The 15,074-nt window shown below is 44.3% G+C and overlaps 1 protein-coding gene across 1 annotated transcript; it reads right to left on the reverse strand.

Moving 5' to 3' along the window:
- Positions 1-9,876: 9,876 nt before the first annotated feature.
- Positions 9,877-14,677, reverse strand: LOC103277564 (uncharacterized). Its single transcript, XM_008102706.3, has 2 exons — positions 13,547-14,677; positions 9,877-10,859 (listed from the first exon to the last, which is right to left on the reverse strand). Exons 1-2 carry the CDS (start codon positions 14,360-14,362, stop codon positions 10,848-10,850), a joined length of 828 nt encoding a protein of 275 aa, XP_008100913.1. The 5' UTR covers positions 14,363-14,677; the 3' UTR covers positions 9,877-10,847.
- Positions 14,678-15,074: the final 397 nt, after the last annotated feature.

The following is a 15,074-nucleotide window of genomic DNA, read 5'->3' on the forward strand; positions in this document are numbered from 1 at the left end:
TTTATAGCGATACTCACCAAAAAGCAAGATGAAACAAATGCATCATTGCTCACTATACCATTGCCAGTTCACACACCTGGGGGATAAATTTACATTGCTGTCTTTTATTGTTTTACTAGTTCTATTTCTTTCCTGGCTTTCTGCAACACAAAATGCCAGGTGGACAGCTAATTTCTCAACCAAAGCTTATCTCAATAAAATATTTTTAAAATGATAATGGATTGTATCCAATGGCTGTTTGGCAATAATAGAAATCACTTGTATTCATGGCACAGCAGGGCAACTTGGTTTGCCCAGTGCCACCCACCCACTGAAATGTCATTTGGCCACTACAAAACTCTTCACGAAAGTGTGAGAATGCGCATCCCTTCCAAAATAAAGAAATATAACACAGAGCTACAGGAAATAGAATTGGTGCAAAATGATGTGCCTTACCTTTCACAAGCAACCCCCTTTCTCTTGGCACAAAGCTACCCTGGGACACAACCCAAAGAATCAAGACAGGACAACACACCATTTGACACATATCACACAACATTCTGCCTTGCTCACAAAACTGGATCATTCCCAATGGGCAATGCAGAAGTGAAACAAAGGCTTGCATCCAACACAACCCTGACAGAAACCTAATTGCATCCTTAACAAGCTCAGAATGAACAAGATCATTTAGGCGTTTTTAGCTTTGCCTGGACCACAACCAAAATGTTTAAATCCTGCCAAAGTATAGAAATTGAAGAAGCGTACAAACAGAGCTCACAAATCCGTACAGTTTATCTGCTCTGAACTTTATTGCATGAAGTTGTTATTCAACGCAGAGAAATTGGTAGTGAAGACATTCTGACATGAGCACTCTCATTATTACATTTCCGCAATCGGACTGGATTTAGAATGAGTGCGACCCTTTGCTAGTGAGGTTATGATGCCCTTTCCTTGGGCCCTGAAGAAGTAGACCCATAGGCCTCCACTGCCTGCTTTGTGGCACACTCCCATAGACCATCAGCTCTATCACGATGTCTGGAATCATTTCAAAACAGAACACCTTCAAATTTAGAATTACACCACATAAGCAAAATTCATCGTAATCTTTTTTGGCAGGAAGATGGGCAGGGGGGCCAATGGGGTCCTCTAGTTAAATACAGCTATGCACAATGGTAAATCTGTCACTGCTGATGGGTGGTCCTGCAACGCTACAACAACAACAACAACAACAACAACAACAAAACTTTCTTTATATACCACTCTATCTCCCAAAAGGGACTCAGGGTGGTTTACACATGGTAGACATTCAATATCAACATAGAGCATACAGCAACCCAATAGTAAAATAACAAGAAGACATAATAGCAATTAAAAACAGTTAAAAACAATATACTCATTTGAATTATAAAATAGTTTCAAAGTACTCCATTGGGTGATTCAACAATCAATGGACAAGTTTTCACATATCCTCATACCTCTGCATTACTGCACTTTTGCGGCCCTATAATTTTTTAAAAGCATTTTTAAAGCAATTTTGCAGTTCCAACCATGGCCGATGATTTTAAAAAAAAACTACCAGAAATTACTGTAAAGCAAAAAAAAAAAAAAAAGAATAAGATGCTCTGGAATGGGATTGGGATGGAGAAGAGTGGGAGGAGTAGGAGAAAAGGATAAAGTACAGAAGTGGAAAGGCCTCATCACACAAGGTAGGTGTTGGGAAAGTTGTGAGATTGACAGCTATTGATTCCCCCCACCCCCCAACTCCATCAATAGTGGGGATGAGGTTAATGAGGAGGAAGCAGATGCACACAGCATGATGCTATAGCAGGCATGGGCAAACTTCGGCCCTCCATGTGTTTTGGACTTCAACTAGCACCATTCCTAACAGCCAATGGGATCTCCCTCACTGAATGACTTCCAAAAGAAGCTGGACAGCTATCTGATGGGGATGCTCTAACTCAGGCATGGGCAAACTTCAGCCCTCCAGGTTTTTTGGACTTCAGCTCCCACAATTTCTAACAACCGATAGGTTGTTAGGAATTGTGAAAGTCCAAAACACCTGGAGGGCCGAAGTTTGCCCATGGCTATTCCATAGGGACTTAATGACAACCATTCTGGTTTGCTCCCTCATGCAATAGGCTACTCTCCTCTGCTCTATAATCTGAGAATTTTTACCAAATAAATTTATGATTTCCAAGCAGAATTCTTAAACCTCAAAAATTATGTTGTCAGTCTGACCTATAAAGGTTCGGTGTGATATCATGGTCTTTACTAGTATGGTGTTGAACTACTCACAGTGCACATCCCTATGCTTGAAAACCTCCTTTTTTGAATTACCATTTTCTGAATCCACCAGTCTGCACAATTCCTAGCTGGTCGGAGGATACTAAGATCTGTAGTCTAAAGCTCATTCTGTTTCTGCTAATGTTTGCTGCTTCCATCAAGGGTCACTGGCCCATAATGTCTCCATGTTCCCACCAGTGGGAGCAGAGCTGAGATCATTAGCTTGTGGGCATGTTATTACTAAATATTTGTGGCTGAAAGGAGATCCTGAGAGACAATTATGCTGTTACTGTTGGAGAGTTTCAGCCTGTCAGACATAAGCCGCATGTTCTGTTCCACTCCGCAAGCATAAACCAAAGCCTTTATTTGAATGCTGTACATTCCTTAATTAAATTGCTTTCACACACACACACACACACACATACACACCGATACCAGAAGCCAGGTTTTTAGCCTCTTGATATAGTTGCACAATGACTGCTGAGCATGACAGATCAATGATGTGACGTGATACAGAGCACTTTGTTATATTCCCTTCTTAACCTATTCTGTATATTTTCCAAAGCAGAAGTGCCTATCGGCATATGTTACTCTATGTTCTGTGGTGCAAACCTTACTTTCTAGCTTGAACCATAGAAAATAGGATCTAATGACAAAGAGAAGGCAAACATAGGACTTTTCTACATGAGCCTGATAACCTGCAACAACTGAAAAATCACTCCTGAATGTCTACATCAGGCATGGACCAACTTTAACCCTCCAGGTGTCTTGGACCTTAACTCCCACAATTCCTAACAGCCTACCGGCTGTGGGAGTTGAAGTCCAAAATTTCTGGTGGGCCAAAATTGGCCCATGCCTGGTCTACATGATATCCAGGTTTAACCACTGGTTTAACCTCACACTAAGGAAAATCAGGGAATTCTCCAGAGCTTGAGTGAAACTCCAAAGAAGTACCACCAGGTTCAATTTGGAACCAGTTCATTGTCCACAAGTCACTACGATCCACTTATCCCTGTGCTTGGAGGCATAGGAAAAATGGGATGGATCGAGCCCATGTCACCTCATTGCTACTCCAGGATCACATCTCGTCCTTCTCCTTGGTTGTGTGGGTACTTCTGCTGATAACAACATGAGGGCCTGCAATGGCCAGAAGCTCTTCTGGACCTCTGCGATCATCCAGCAGAAGTAACAATGATCCCCATGAGGGTCTTCCTCCAAGAATGGGCAACTTGGAAGTCCCTGAACAGACTCAAAAGTGGAGTGGGCAGATCAAAAGACAACCTGGCAAAATGGCACTACCAACAAGAATCCTTCACCCTGTGCGACTGTGGAGCAGAACAAACTCTGCATCTGTATGCTTGCCCACAATGCCTTGTCTCATCACAGAGGAAGAATTGTTTAAAGCTATAGACAATGCAGTTGCTGTTGCCCGTTTTTGGTCAAAAATTATTTAACCGCTTGTGTTTCCTCTATTTTTATCAGTTTTAAACTTATTTATGCAATGCTTCTGATATGAAATAAATAAGCAATGATAGTAAAGGTAAGGTGACAGTCCAGCAAGGCCAAACTAGCTTCATATCAGCTGGATCATGTGGACTCTATGCAATTACTGCTGCAGCACAAGCACAGAGTCTGTGGCCACCTCCAGGGCTAGTCCAGAGTACGACTGCTATAGACTGGCTGCAGATTGACTGTGTAGATGTGCATGAGCTCATAGTGTGAATGTGGCAAGAGGTCCACTCTGCAGCAAGCACTTGTCGCTTTTTTAATTTACACGTGCATGTTTCTTTCCTAGATTTTTGCTCAGGAGAAACCAGTTCTCTCTCTTTATTGCTGGATTCAGCTATGCACCTTGTTGATTGGATGGAAATCGGTGATGTTATTAACCGAACTCCTCCACAAAGCAGCGTTTTTGACGTGTTTAAAATGAGTTTGCTTGTTTTTTAAGGGAGAAAGAAGTTTAAATAGAATAAATGTGCGCATGGACCTATCAAAAAACCTGAACAACCCACCTAAAACATGAAAATGGAGCAAGACATACTAACGAATCCATACTTAATTAACTGGATATTATATCTGTTAGCTGTGCTGCAAAGCCAAGCAGGAGTCAGGAAAAAGCTGAAGCACACACACACAATATATGCATCTATTTCTGGTTTACAGTTTCATTTTCTGTAAGTGCCTCTCCATTCATTGTTCTGCCTTTCCACCTTTCAAAACGGAAGAGACAAAAGGCCTCAGTACCTTAATCTTGGAAGCTAAACAGTGTCAGGTCTACTTAATACTTAGATGAGAGGCCACCAAGGAATAACAGATGGTATAGCCCAGGCTGTGGCGCAGGCTGGTGAGCAGCCGGCTGCAGCCAGCTGCAACAAATCACTCTGACCAAGAGGTCATGAGTTCGAGGCCAGCTCAGAGCCTGCATTGGTCTCTGTCTTTGTTCTATGCTATGGCATTGAATGTTTGCCTTATATGTGTAATGTGATCTGCCCCGAGTCCCCTTCGGGGTGAGAAGGGCGGAATATAAATACTGCAAATAAATAAATAAATAAATAAATAAATAGCAGCCATGGGCAAACTCCGGCCCTCCAGGTATTTTGGACTACAACACCCACATTCCTAACAGCCTCAGGCCCTTCCTTTTCTCCCTCAGCTTCTGCAGTTGCAGCACTATTTCTGGTGTAATACCATGTTTCCCCGAAAATAAGACATTATCTTTTATTTATTTTCCCTCAAGAAGACACACTATGGCTTATTTTCGGGGATGTCTTTTTAAAAAAAATAAGTATGAGTCAACAATCTGCATTTATTCAAATATAATTAAGTTGCCTTTTTCTGGAACATCCTCATAACTCTCTAAACCTGGAATTCCATCCTGAATTCCTTGCAACTCCATTTCCTTTAGAACCATTGGCCCCAATCTTTCATGTTAAGCAACGGAGCTCTCATTGAATGCGAGAGACCCACAGACAACAGTGGTCAGTGCTGGGAAGCACCAGCTTTTCTGGTATTTGTGGGTGGTGAGAGAGACCTACAGACTCTTTTGGTTGGTGCTGGCGAAGAGAGAGACCCACAGTGGTGAGTAAAACGGCAGCCACAGCTTTACTTCTTCCCCCTGAGGACACGCAATACCTAAGACAGAGCATCCTGCTCCTCACTTCACTGAGGAGACTTTTACTTTCACTTTCTATGTCCCCCTTTATGCCTCAGCTTACAGCACACATAGAACGACCAGGACCTGACAGGGGAGCCAACCTTGTACACTGCATAGCCGTGCCTCTCACTATGTCTTATTTTTGGGGTATGGCTTATATTGTGCAAATGCTTAGAAATCCTGCTACAGCTAAATGTAGAAAATGGGTGTGATCCTCCTCCTGTCCTAAACAAGCAAAATCATGGGAGATTGCTCTTGCATTGATAGGAAATTACTCAATCACACAGTATCAACAAGTAAAAATCCTGCCACTGGGCAAAGTGAACACAGGGGGATGTGTAGAAATAGGATCAAGAATAAAAAAGCAGTAGCATTGCGCAATGGCAAGTCTGTCAAAGTCTCAATTTCTAATCTGCTTAATGCAATTGTTACAAGACTTCAAACTAGGGTACTAAGGTCTTTAGTCTCAAAGATATTCCAAATTAACATGCCTATTTTGTCTTTTCAGGATGTGAGTGATGATATGTTCTCTGGAGTTTTTCAGAATCAGTGGTTAGATGAAAGGTGCCTTGTTGCCTCTAATAATGGCTTTGTTTATTGTATTTTATGTTCTGTTCTTTTTCTAAGAATCCAGAATAACACACGTAATCTTGTTTGATCCTTAGAAGAGGCCTGGGAGGTGAGTTATTACCAAAGAATACCAACATGTTCCCAATTTGCAAAATAGCAGAGCACAGATATGAACACTGACCTTACTAATGCTACTTCAGCATCCTATCCATTGTATATATTGACTGTAGTTATGCATGCACATGTCCTCAGGTCTCACCTGTTCTCTTATGGTGACCCCATGAACTTCAAAGATGTTAGAGGTGGTTTCTTAATACCGTCTTTGAAAAATAGCCTATAGTGATATTGGAAATGATCCAAGAACAAGTTGGATGCAGTGCAACAACCAGCAAAACATTGCATTGTGGAGTACAGTGTTCCCTCACTACTTCGTGGTTCACTTTTCGCGGATTCGCTGTTTCGCGGTTTTTTAATAAACTCTAAAAAGACTATTATAAATCATAAAAAATTACAATTTACAGCCTAAGGAAGGGAGGAAGGAGACGCCAAAGGGAGCACAAGTTGCAACGGAAGCCCAAGCAGCAACGGGAGGAGCCCAAGTGGCAAATAGGAGGAGAAGAAGGCTATTTATCAACACATGATTGGTTGATAAAGACCTAAAATAGTGTATAACTACTAAAATAATGTATAAATATTAAAGTGTCCGTACTTCGCAGATTTTCGCTTATTGCGGGGTGTCCTGGAACCTAACCTCCGCGATAAATGAGGGAACACTGTAATGACCAAGTAAATATACTATTATAGTGCCATAATTGCGCTTTAACAGCCTCATGTGATAAAGCCCTTTGAAAAAAGCTTTTGTAGACTAAAGTCTACTTCAGCAAATGCAACATCAGATGAATCTGTTGAAATAGACTTAGCTCTAATAAAGATTATGCTAACAAACTACCTACTTTCTCTCAGTCTCAAGGCTGCAACAACATAAAAATATTAACAGAACACAATTGGTAGATAATTTTACCGCAGTCTCCTTCTACATGCCCCTGCTGTCTGAAGATTAGGTAACTCTCCAGAAGGAAATGGGATGTAAAATTGAAAGAGGGATCACCAGAGGCACCTTCTATTAGTGGAGCTTCCAACAGCCTCCTTCCATCAGCTTTTCTCAGGATTCAAGGCCATGCGGTTAAGAGAGTATAGGGCCCTTCCACACAGCCATATAGCCAGAATATCAAGACAGATAATCTACAATATCTGCTTTGAACTGGATGATCCAGTTCAATGTAGATTTTATACAGCTGTGTGGAAGGGGCCAGAGTCCCAAAAGTAATGAGATACTGTTTTTGTGTCATGCAGGAGGACTAGGAAAGGAAAGTTGGGGTTGGGGCAGATGGAGGGGAAACCAAGGCATACAGTTTGGTTTTCCTTATTCATTCCACACTTTAGTAGCAGTTGGTAGGTTATCAAAGTGCATAGCAAGTAATATTAGTGTCTTGTCATGGGCAAAAATGCAGAGGAGTCTGGAGCAGCGACCTTGAACTTCAAGAACCGAGAACAATGTGACTCATGTGAAGACTGTTCTGCATACTTTCCCACCCACCGTACAGCCCTGACTTGCCTCCATGCAGTTTCTTTCCCCAAGCTCAAAACCCACCTCAAAGGATATCATTTTGGGATAGTTGAAAACATCCAAGCAGCTGCGAGAAGGACTTTGAACCAACATCTCAAGTGAAGACTTCCTCTACTGCAATGAAGAGTGGCAGCAACACTGGAATGTCGCACCTCAGGTTAGTTTCACCTTGCTAATTACACCAGGCTGCACACAGGTTGAAGTCTTTTGTAGTTTATTAGGAAATAGGAAATAAATAGTTCTTAAAAAGCAAAAGTAAAGTTCCAAAACAAGGCTATAAAGTATAATCAGGGCCGGCCGGAGATATTTTTTAATGGGAAGCGGGGGTGCTGAAAAGCGCCCCCGCCACCCGCGCCCTGGCCCCGCCCAGCGTGCCCTGGCCCCGCCTCCCACGCTGCGTGGGAGGCGGGGCCAGGGCGATTAGTGAGGGGGGCGGGGCCACAGTTGGCCCCGCCCCCGCCCAGCGTGGCCATTTTGCCCTTAGTAACAAACTAAGGGCAAAAATGGCTTATCTGGCTGTGCGCATGCGCACAGCCAGATAAGCCATTTTTGCCCTTAGTTTGTTACTAAGGGCAAAATGGCCTAGGTGTGCTGTGCGCACGCGCACAGCACACCTAGGCCATTCGGGCCTGACTTCCTGGTCGCGGCCGGCGACCGCCCGGGCGATCGCCGGCCGCGACCAGGAAGTCAGGCCCGAATGGGCTATCTGCGCTGTGCGCACGGGCACAGCGCAGATAGCCCATTCGGGCCTGACTTCCTGGTCGCGGCCGGCGATCGCCCGGGCGGTCGCCGGCCGCGACCAGGAAGTCAGGCCCGAATGGCCTAGGTGTGCTGTGCGCGTGCGCACAGCACACCTAGGCCATTTTGCCCTTAGTAACAAACTAAGGGCAAAAATGGCTTCTCTGGCTGTGCGCATGCGCACAGCCAGAGAAGCCATTTTTGCCCTTAGTTTGTTACTAAGGGCAAAATGGCCTAGCTGTGCTGTGCGCACGCGCACAGCACAGCTAGGCCATTCGGGCCTGACTTCCTGGTCGCGGCCGGCGACCGCCCGGGCGATCGCCGGCCGCGACCAGGAAGTCAGGCCCGAATGGGCTATCTGCGCTGTGCGCACGGGCACAGCGCAGATAGCCCATTCGGGCCTGACTTCCTGGTCGCGGCCGGCGATCGCCCGGGCGGTCGCCGGCCGCGACCAGGAAGTCAGGCCCGAATGGCCTAGGTGTGCTGTGCGCGTGCGCACAGCACACCTAGGCCATTTTGCCCTTAGTAACAAACTAAGGGCAAAAATGGCTTCTCTGGCTGTGCGCATGCGCACAGCCAGAGAAGCCATTTTTGCCCTTAGTTTGTTACTAAGGGCAAAATGGCCTAGCTGTGCTGTGCGCACGCGCACAGCACAGCTAGGCCATTCGGGCCTGACTTCCTGGTCGCGGCCGGCGACCGCCCGGGCGATCGCCGGCCGCGACCAGGAAGTCAGGCCCGAATGGGCTATCTGCGCTGTGCGCACGGGCACAGCGCAGATAGCCCATTCGGGCCTGACTTCCTGGTCGCGGCCGGCGATCGCCCGGGCGGTCGCCGGCCGCGACCAGGAAGTCAGGCCCGAATGGCCTAGGTGTGCTGTGCGCGTGCGCACAGCACACCTAGGCCATTTTGCCCTTAGTAACAAACTAAGGGCAAAAATGGCTTCTCTGGCTGTGCGCATGCGCACAGCCAGAGAAGCCATTTTTGCCCTTAGTTTGTTACTAAGGGCAAAATGGCCTAGGTGTGCTGTGCGCATGCGCACAGCACACCTAGGCCATTCGGGCCTGACTTCCTGGTCGCGGCCGGCGACCGCCCGGGCGATCGCCGGCCGCGACCAGGAACTTCCTGGTCGCGGCCGGCGATCGCCCGGGCGGTCGCCGGCCGCGACCAGGAAGTCAGGCCCGAATGGCCTAGCTGTGCTGTGCGCGTGCGCACAGCACAGCTAGGCCATTTTGCCCTTAGTAACAAACTAAGGGCAAAAATGGCTTCTCTGGCTGTGCGCATGCGCACAGCCAGAGAAGCCATTTTTGCCCTTAGTTTGTTACTAAGGGCAAAATGGCCTAGCTGTGCTGTGCGCACGCGCACAGCACAGCTAGGCCATTCGGGCCTGACTTCCTGGTCGCGGCCGGCGACCGCCCGGGCGATCGCCGGCCGCGACCAGGAAGTCAGGCCCGAATGGCGCCCCTAGCAGCCAGCGCCCGAGGCGGCCGCGTCCGCGGCCGCCTAGTAACAACCGGCCCTGAGTATAATCCAAGAAAACATTAGGCATGAAACAAGGTCCCATTAATGCATGACAAAAGTCTCATAAACATGAACACACAAAGGCTACAAGATAATTCGAGAAAGCAAAAAACTTGCTTCTTGACTCAAACGAGAAGTTGCTTTGACAAAGGTTTCTCTCTCAGTACACTCTTTTAATACCCCTTGCATAGTGTAGTATTCTTCGTATGAAGGAAGCTCAACAGCCAGCAGAGTCTTGTAGGAAAGAGTTTATTCCAAACATTAGGAAGGCTGCTGAGGCTTTGGGTGCACAAAAGCTATATATCCCAGCAATCAGTAGTTCTTACATTACAGCTGTAGCAACCAGAGAGTGTGGCTTAAAGGCACAGTATACCACATCTCCCCTTCATACATAATAACTACACATCTGACAAGACAAAACAAAATACATTTTATAAAAGTGTTAAAAAAAAATCATACATCAAAATTACAAAAGTCTCTCATTAAAACTTGGCAGCTTCATTACATCACTAGACAGGTAAGAAAATATGTCTTCTATGGGGCCAGAGGTCACTAGTACTTAGCCCACCGTTGAGGATGGTCTTCAGCACCATCCTTCTAAGGAGTGTACCTTACAGGTTCAAACACAGGCCTGCCATGCGATGTCACATACGTTGGCTTTCTATCTGCTATTACATGTGCGTCACTTTTGTTCACAAACATCCCTTTAGAACCATTATATGTTGTATTTCCTTGAATTGTAGTTTCGGGTGTTTGGTTCCGTTGTTTTAATTGACGCCTATTACGTCCTGATTCTTTATTAGATATGACCGAGGCTGTTTACATTTTTCTATCACAACGGCAGGAAGCCATCTTTCTTTGCAATTATTGGATTGCATCCATACCAAATCTCCCTCTCTTAGTGGTTTGAGGGGTCTTGCTGTTCGATCATAAAAATGTTTCTGTCTTTCCTGAGCTCTTTGTAGATCTTGACGCACGTTAATAGGAATCCTAGGACATAATAAGTCAGTTGTTATGGGAAGTTTACTTCTCAGCATTCTGCCCATCAATATTTGTGCAGGTGAATATGATAGTCCTGTCACAGGTGTATTCCGGTACTCCAACAATGCTGCATACAGATCACCCCTTGCCTTTCCTACTTTATGTGTAAGTTGTTTTATAGACTGGATGGCTCGTTCTACCATACCATTAGATTGTGGATACCACGGACTACTAAAGCATTGTTCAAATCCCCATTCTTTCGCAAATACTTTGAATTCTTGACTCGCAAATGGCATATTATCACTCACCACAATTAATGGAGTTCCATGTCTTGCAAACACAGATTTCATCTTGACAATTACTGTTCTTGCAGTTTTATCAGGTAAACTTACTACTTCTGGGTATTTTGAGAAATAGTCAATTACCAACAGAAAAGAGCGATTGTCCTGTTCAAATATATCCACTCCCACCTTCTGCCATGGCCCTTCTGGGATCTCATGGGGTTTAAGTGGTTCCTTTTGATTATTTGGGGCAAAACAAGCACACACAAAACAACTGCCAACAGCTGACTCAATATCTTTGGACATACCAGGCCAGTACATCAACTGTCTTGCTCTTTCTTTGGTTCTTTGAATCCCTTGATGGGACTCATGCAGCTGTGCAAGAACATTTTGTCTTTGGCTTGCCGGAATGATTATTCTTTCTCCCATGAAAAGAACCCCATCCCTATACCTTAGGTGATCTTTAACCGGCCAAAGAGATTTTGCTATTGGAGCCACCTTTCTCATGTACTTTGGCCATCCTTGGTTTAGGTATGTTTGAATCATCCTAAGCTAGGGATCACGTTTTGTTGCTTCTTGTATTAAACCCATTTTATCTGGGTGCATGGCTAATGTATTCACTTCGTATATCACTTTCTCATCTCCTATTGGATTTTCCTGACTTCCAGGGTGATCAACAGTAGCTCTTGACAAGGTATCAGCCAGATACATAAGTTTACCTGGAGTATATACAAAGTTAAGTTGATACTTCTGAAGCTGCAACAACATTCTTTGCAGACAAGCCGGGGCACTGCCTATTGGTTTTTTATAAATTGATTCTAAGGGCTTGTGATCAGTTTGAACTAGAACCATTTTACCAAACACATACTGATGGAACTTTTGTACTGCATATACAACAGCAAGCAATTCTTTCTCTATTTGAGCATAATTTTTCTCTGCAGAACTGAGTGCCCTTGAAGCATAAGACACTGGCTTATTATCCTGTAGGAGACATGCTCCTAAGCCATCTTTTGAAGCATCTGCTTGGATAACAACTGGTTTTGTCACATCAAAATACTGCAGTACAGGTGCATCGCACAACTTTTGCTTGATCGCCTCAAAAGCTTTCTGATGTTCTGGCATCCATTGAAAACTCATATTTTTCTTTAACAGACTTCTCAATGGCGCTGTTAACTCTGCCTCTTTTGGGATGTATTTTGCCAAATACTGTACTGACCCTAGAAATCTAAGCACTCCCTGCCTGTCATTGGGAGGTTTCATTTCTTGAATTGCCTTTACTTTCTCAGTGTCTGGCCTGACTCCCTCTGCAGTCACAATATAGCCCATATATCTAACAGAGTTTACCCTGAACTGGATCTTTTCTTTGTTAAACTTGATGTTTTTGACACGTGCTGTTTCCATTACCTGATGTAAAATCTCATCATGTTGTTTACTTGTCTCAGCTGCTATAATCATATCATCAGCAATCATATATACACCTTTTATATGCCCAAATGTTTCTTGATTTTTCTGTTGAAAAACCTCACTTGAGGATTTAAGCCCAAATGGTAAACGATTAAAACAATACCTTCCCCACGGCGTATTGAATGTACATAATCTGGATGATGCTTTATCTAGTTTTACCTGCCAATAGCCATCTTTCTCATCTATTATTGTGAAGATTTTCTTTCCAGCTAGGTGACTTAAAACTTCCTCAACTGTTGGGATGGTATAATGTTGTCTCCGCACTGCCTTATTTAGATCTCGCGGATCAAGACATATACGCAGAGACCCATTCTTTTTTTCAGTGATAACAAGACTACTCACCCAATCTGTGGGTCCTACAACTTTTGTTATAACTCCCATATTTTCCATCTGATCAAGGGTATCCTTTAGCCTATCATGTATGGCAAAGGGCACTCTCCTACATCCTTGGATCACGGGAACCACTGTTGGATCAGTGTGAATGTGGTGATGTCCTTGAAACTCACCGAGACCCTGGAATACTTTTGGATATAAGCTGAGCAATTTTTCTTGTGTTAATAACCCCTCTGCCTGTATCAGATCTACCCTATAAATTAAACCCAAATTCTCACAAGCTGGTCTGCCTAATAATGGGGTTGTCGAGCAATCTGTCACATAAAACAACAGATTATACACTCCTTTTGCTGTTATACAATCAAACTCAACTGCTCCCATTGGTTGTATTTTTGTTCCCCCATATGCAACCAGCACTACTTTACTCTTAGACATTTGTTTTGCACCAGGTATTCTAGAAAATATACTAAATGGTAACACATTTGCTTCAGCTCCAGTATCTAATTTAAACTTAATTATACAGTCTCTTATGGAAATATCAGCATACCATCCTGCCTTGTTTGTTATCTGTGTATCCTTCATTTCTTCATCCAGCTTTCCTATCATTAAATTACTTACATTCAACTCATGAATGTGTTGTCTGGCTTGTATATTCACAGGATTGGTCACCCTTGACCTGCATAACCTGGCATAATGATTTTTCTTGCCACACTTGTTGCAGGTCTTTCCAAATGCTGGACATCTCCGAGGTTCATGAGCTGTACCACAATAACCACACTTATTCTGATTTTTCCAATTGTCTCTGTGTCTTGACTCCCTGGTTCCCAGAGCTTGAGTTATAATCTCTTTGTTTTCTCCATGGCTGTCTTGTAATTCAAACACTCCTTCTTCCGATGTTATTGCCATGGTTCTCAGCTGAGCTCTCGTTGTCTCATCAACCCGGCATATCTCCACGGCCTTCTCAAGTGTAAGATCGGCTTCTTGTAACAACTTTTGTTTCAGTTTCTCTTGCTGTAAACTAAAAACAACTTTATCTCTTATCATCTCATTAACTGCCATTCCAAATTCACAGCTGGCTGCTTTCAGTTTTAGCTCAGCAATAAATTGCACATTTGTAACTCCAGGACTCTGCATATGGTTCCAGAAACAAAACCTTTCAAACACAATGTTCTTCCGAGGTAAAAAATAAGTCCTAAACTGTTCCAGAACCTCTGCAATATCTTTCGGGTTCTCCTCGGCAAAAACAAATGTATTATATAAAGAAACTCCTTCCTCTCCCACACAATGTAGCAGGATAGCTATCTGCCGCTTCTTTGACACATTCTCAAGTCCCGCTGCAGCAAGATACAACTGAAAGGCCTGTTCCCACTGTCTCCAGTTCTCAGCCAAATTACCTTGCATAGCAAGGGAAGGAGGAGGACGAAATGACTCCATGTCTAAACACTCCTTTTTCGGGGGACGCTAGCTTCCAGGTTGTAGCACAGGAGAGGTTTGTATCCCACTTCTGACACCATGTAGTATTCTTCGTATGAAGGAAGCTCAACAGCCAGCAGAGTCTTGTAGGAAAGAGTTTATTCCAAACATTAGGAAGGCTGCTGAGGCTTTGGGTGCACAAAAGCTATATATCCCAGCAATCAGTAGTTCTTACATTACAGCTGTAGCAACCAGAGAGTGTGGCTTAAAGGCACAGTATACCACACATAGCATGAAAGCATTTCTTTGCTCTTTAACCTCCCTCTTGTTTGCTATTCTAACACTTCTGCAAACCCTGAATTCCAAACGACCAGCTCAATCCAAAGATTCCATTTCGTCAAGGCCAGACAGCTCGTTAGCGTTAGCATCTGTCTGAATGCTATCAGACTGAGAGCTGTCCTCCCTTCCTGAGTCAATTTGCACCTGGCTAGTATCATCAACACCATTCCCTGCCGTGAGAAAGCCTCCCTGTTCCTCATCTTTCACAGCAGGAGCACTCTGAACCTGAATCCCATAATCCCCATCAGAGTCACTCTGAGGCTCCAGCTGAGTCTCAACATGGAATCGCTGTACTTGGTCACAAAGAGCCTGTTTTGAGGGGCAAGGGGAACCGTAATTGCCTGTTCAATTAAAAAGAAAAATCATTCTCATTAACTTTGGAACAGACCATGTA

The sequence above is a fragment of the Anolis carolinensis genome, chromosome 1 (genome assembly GCF_035594765.1).
Source record: "Anolis carolinensis isolate JA03-04 chromosome 1, rAnoCar3.1.pri, whole genome shotgun sequence".
Lineage (NCBI taxonomy): Eukaryota > Metazoa > Chordata > Lepidosauria > Squamata > Dactyloidae > Anolis > Anolis carolinensis.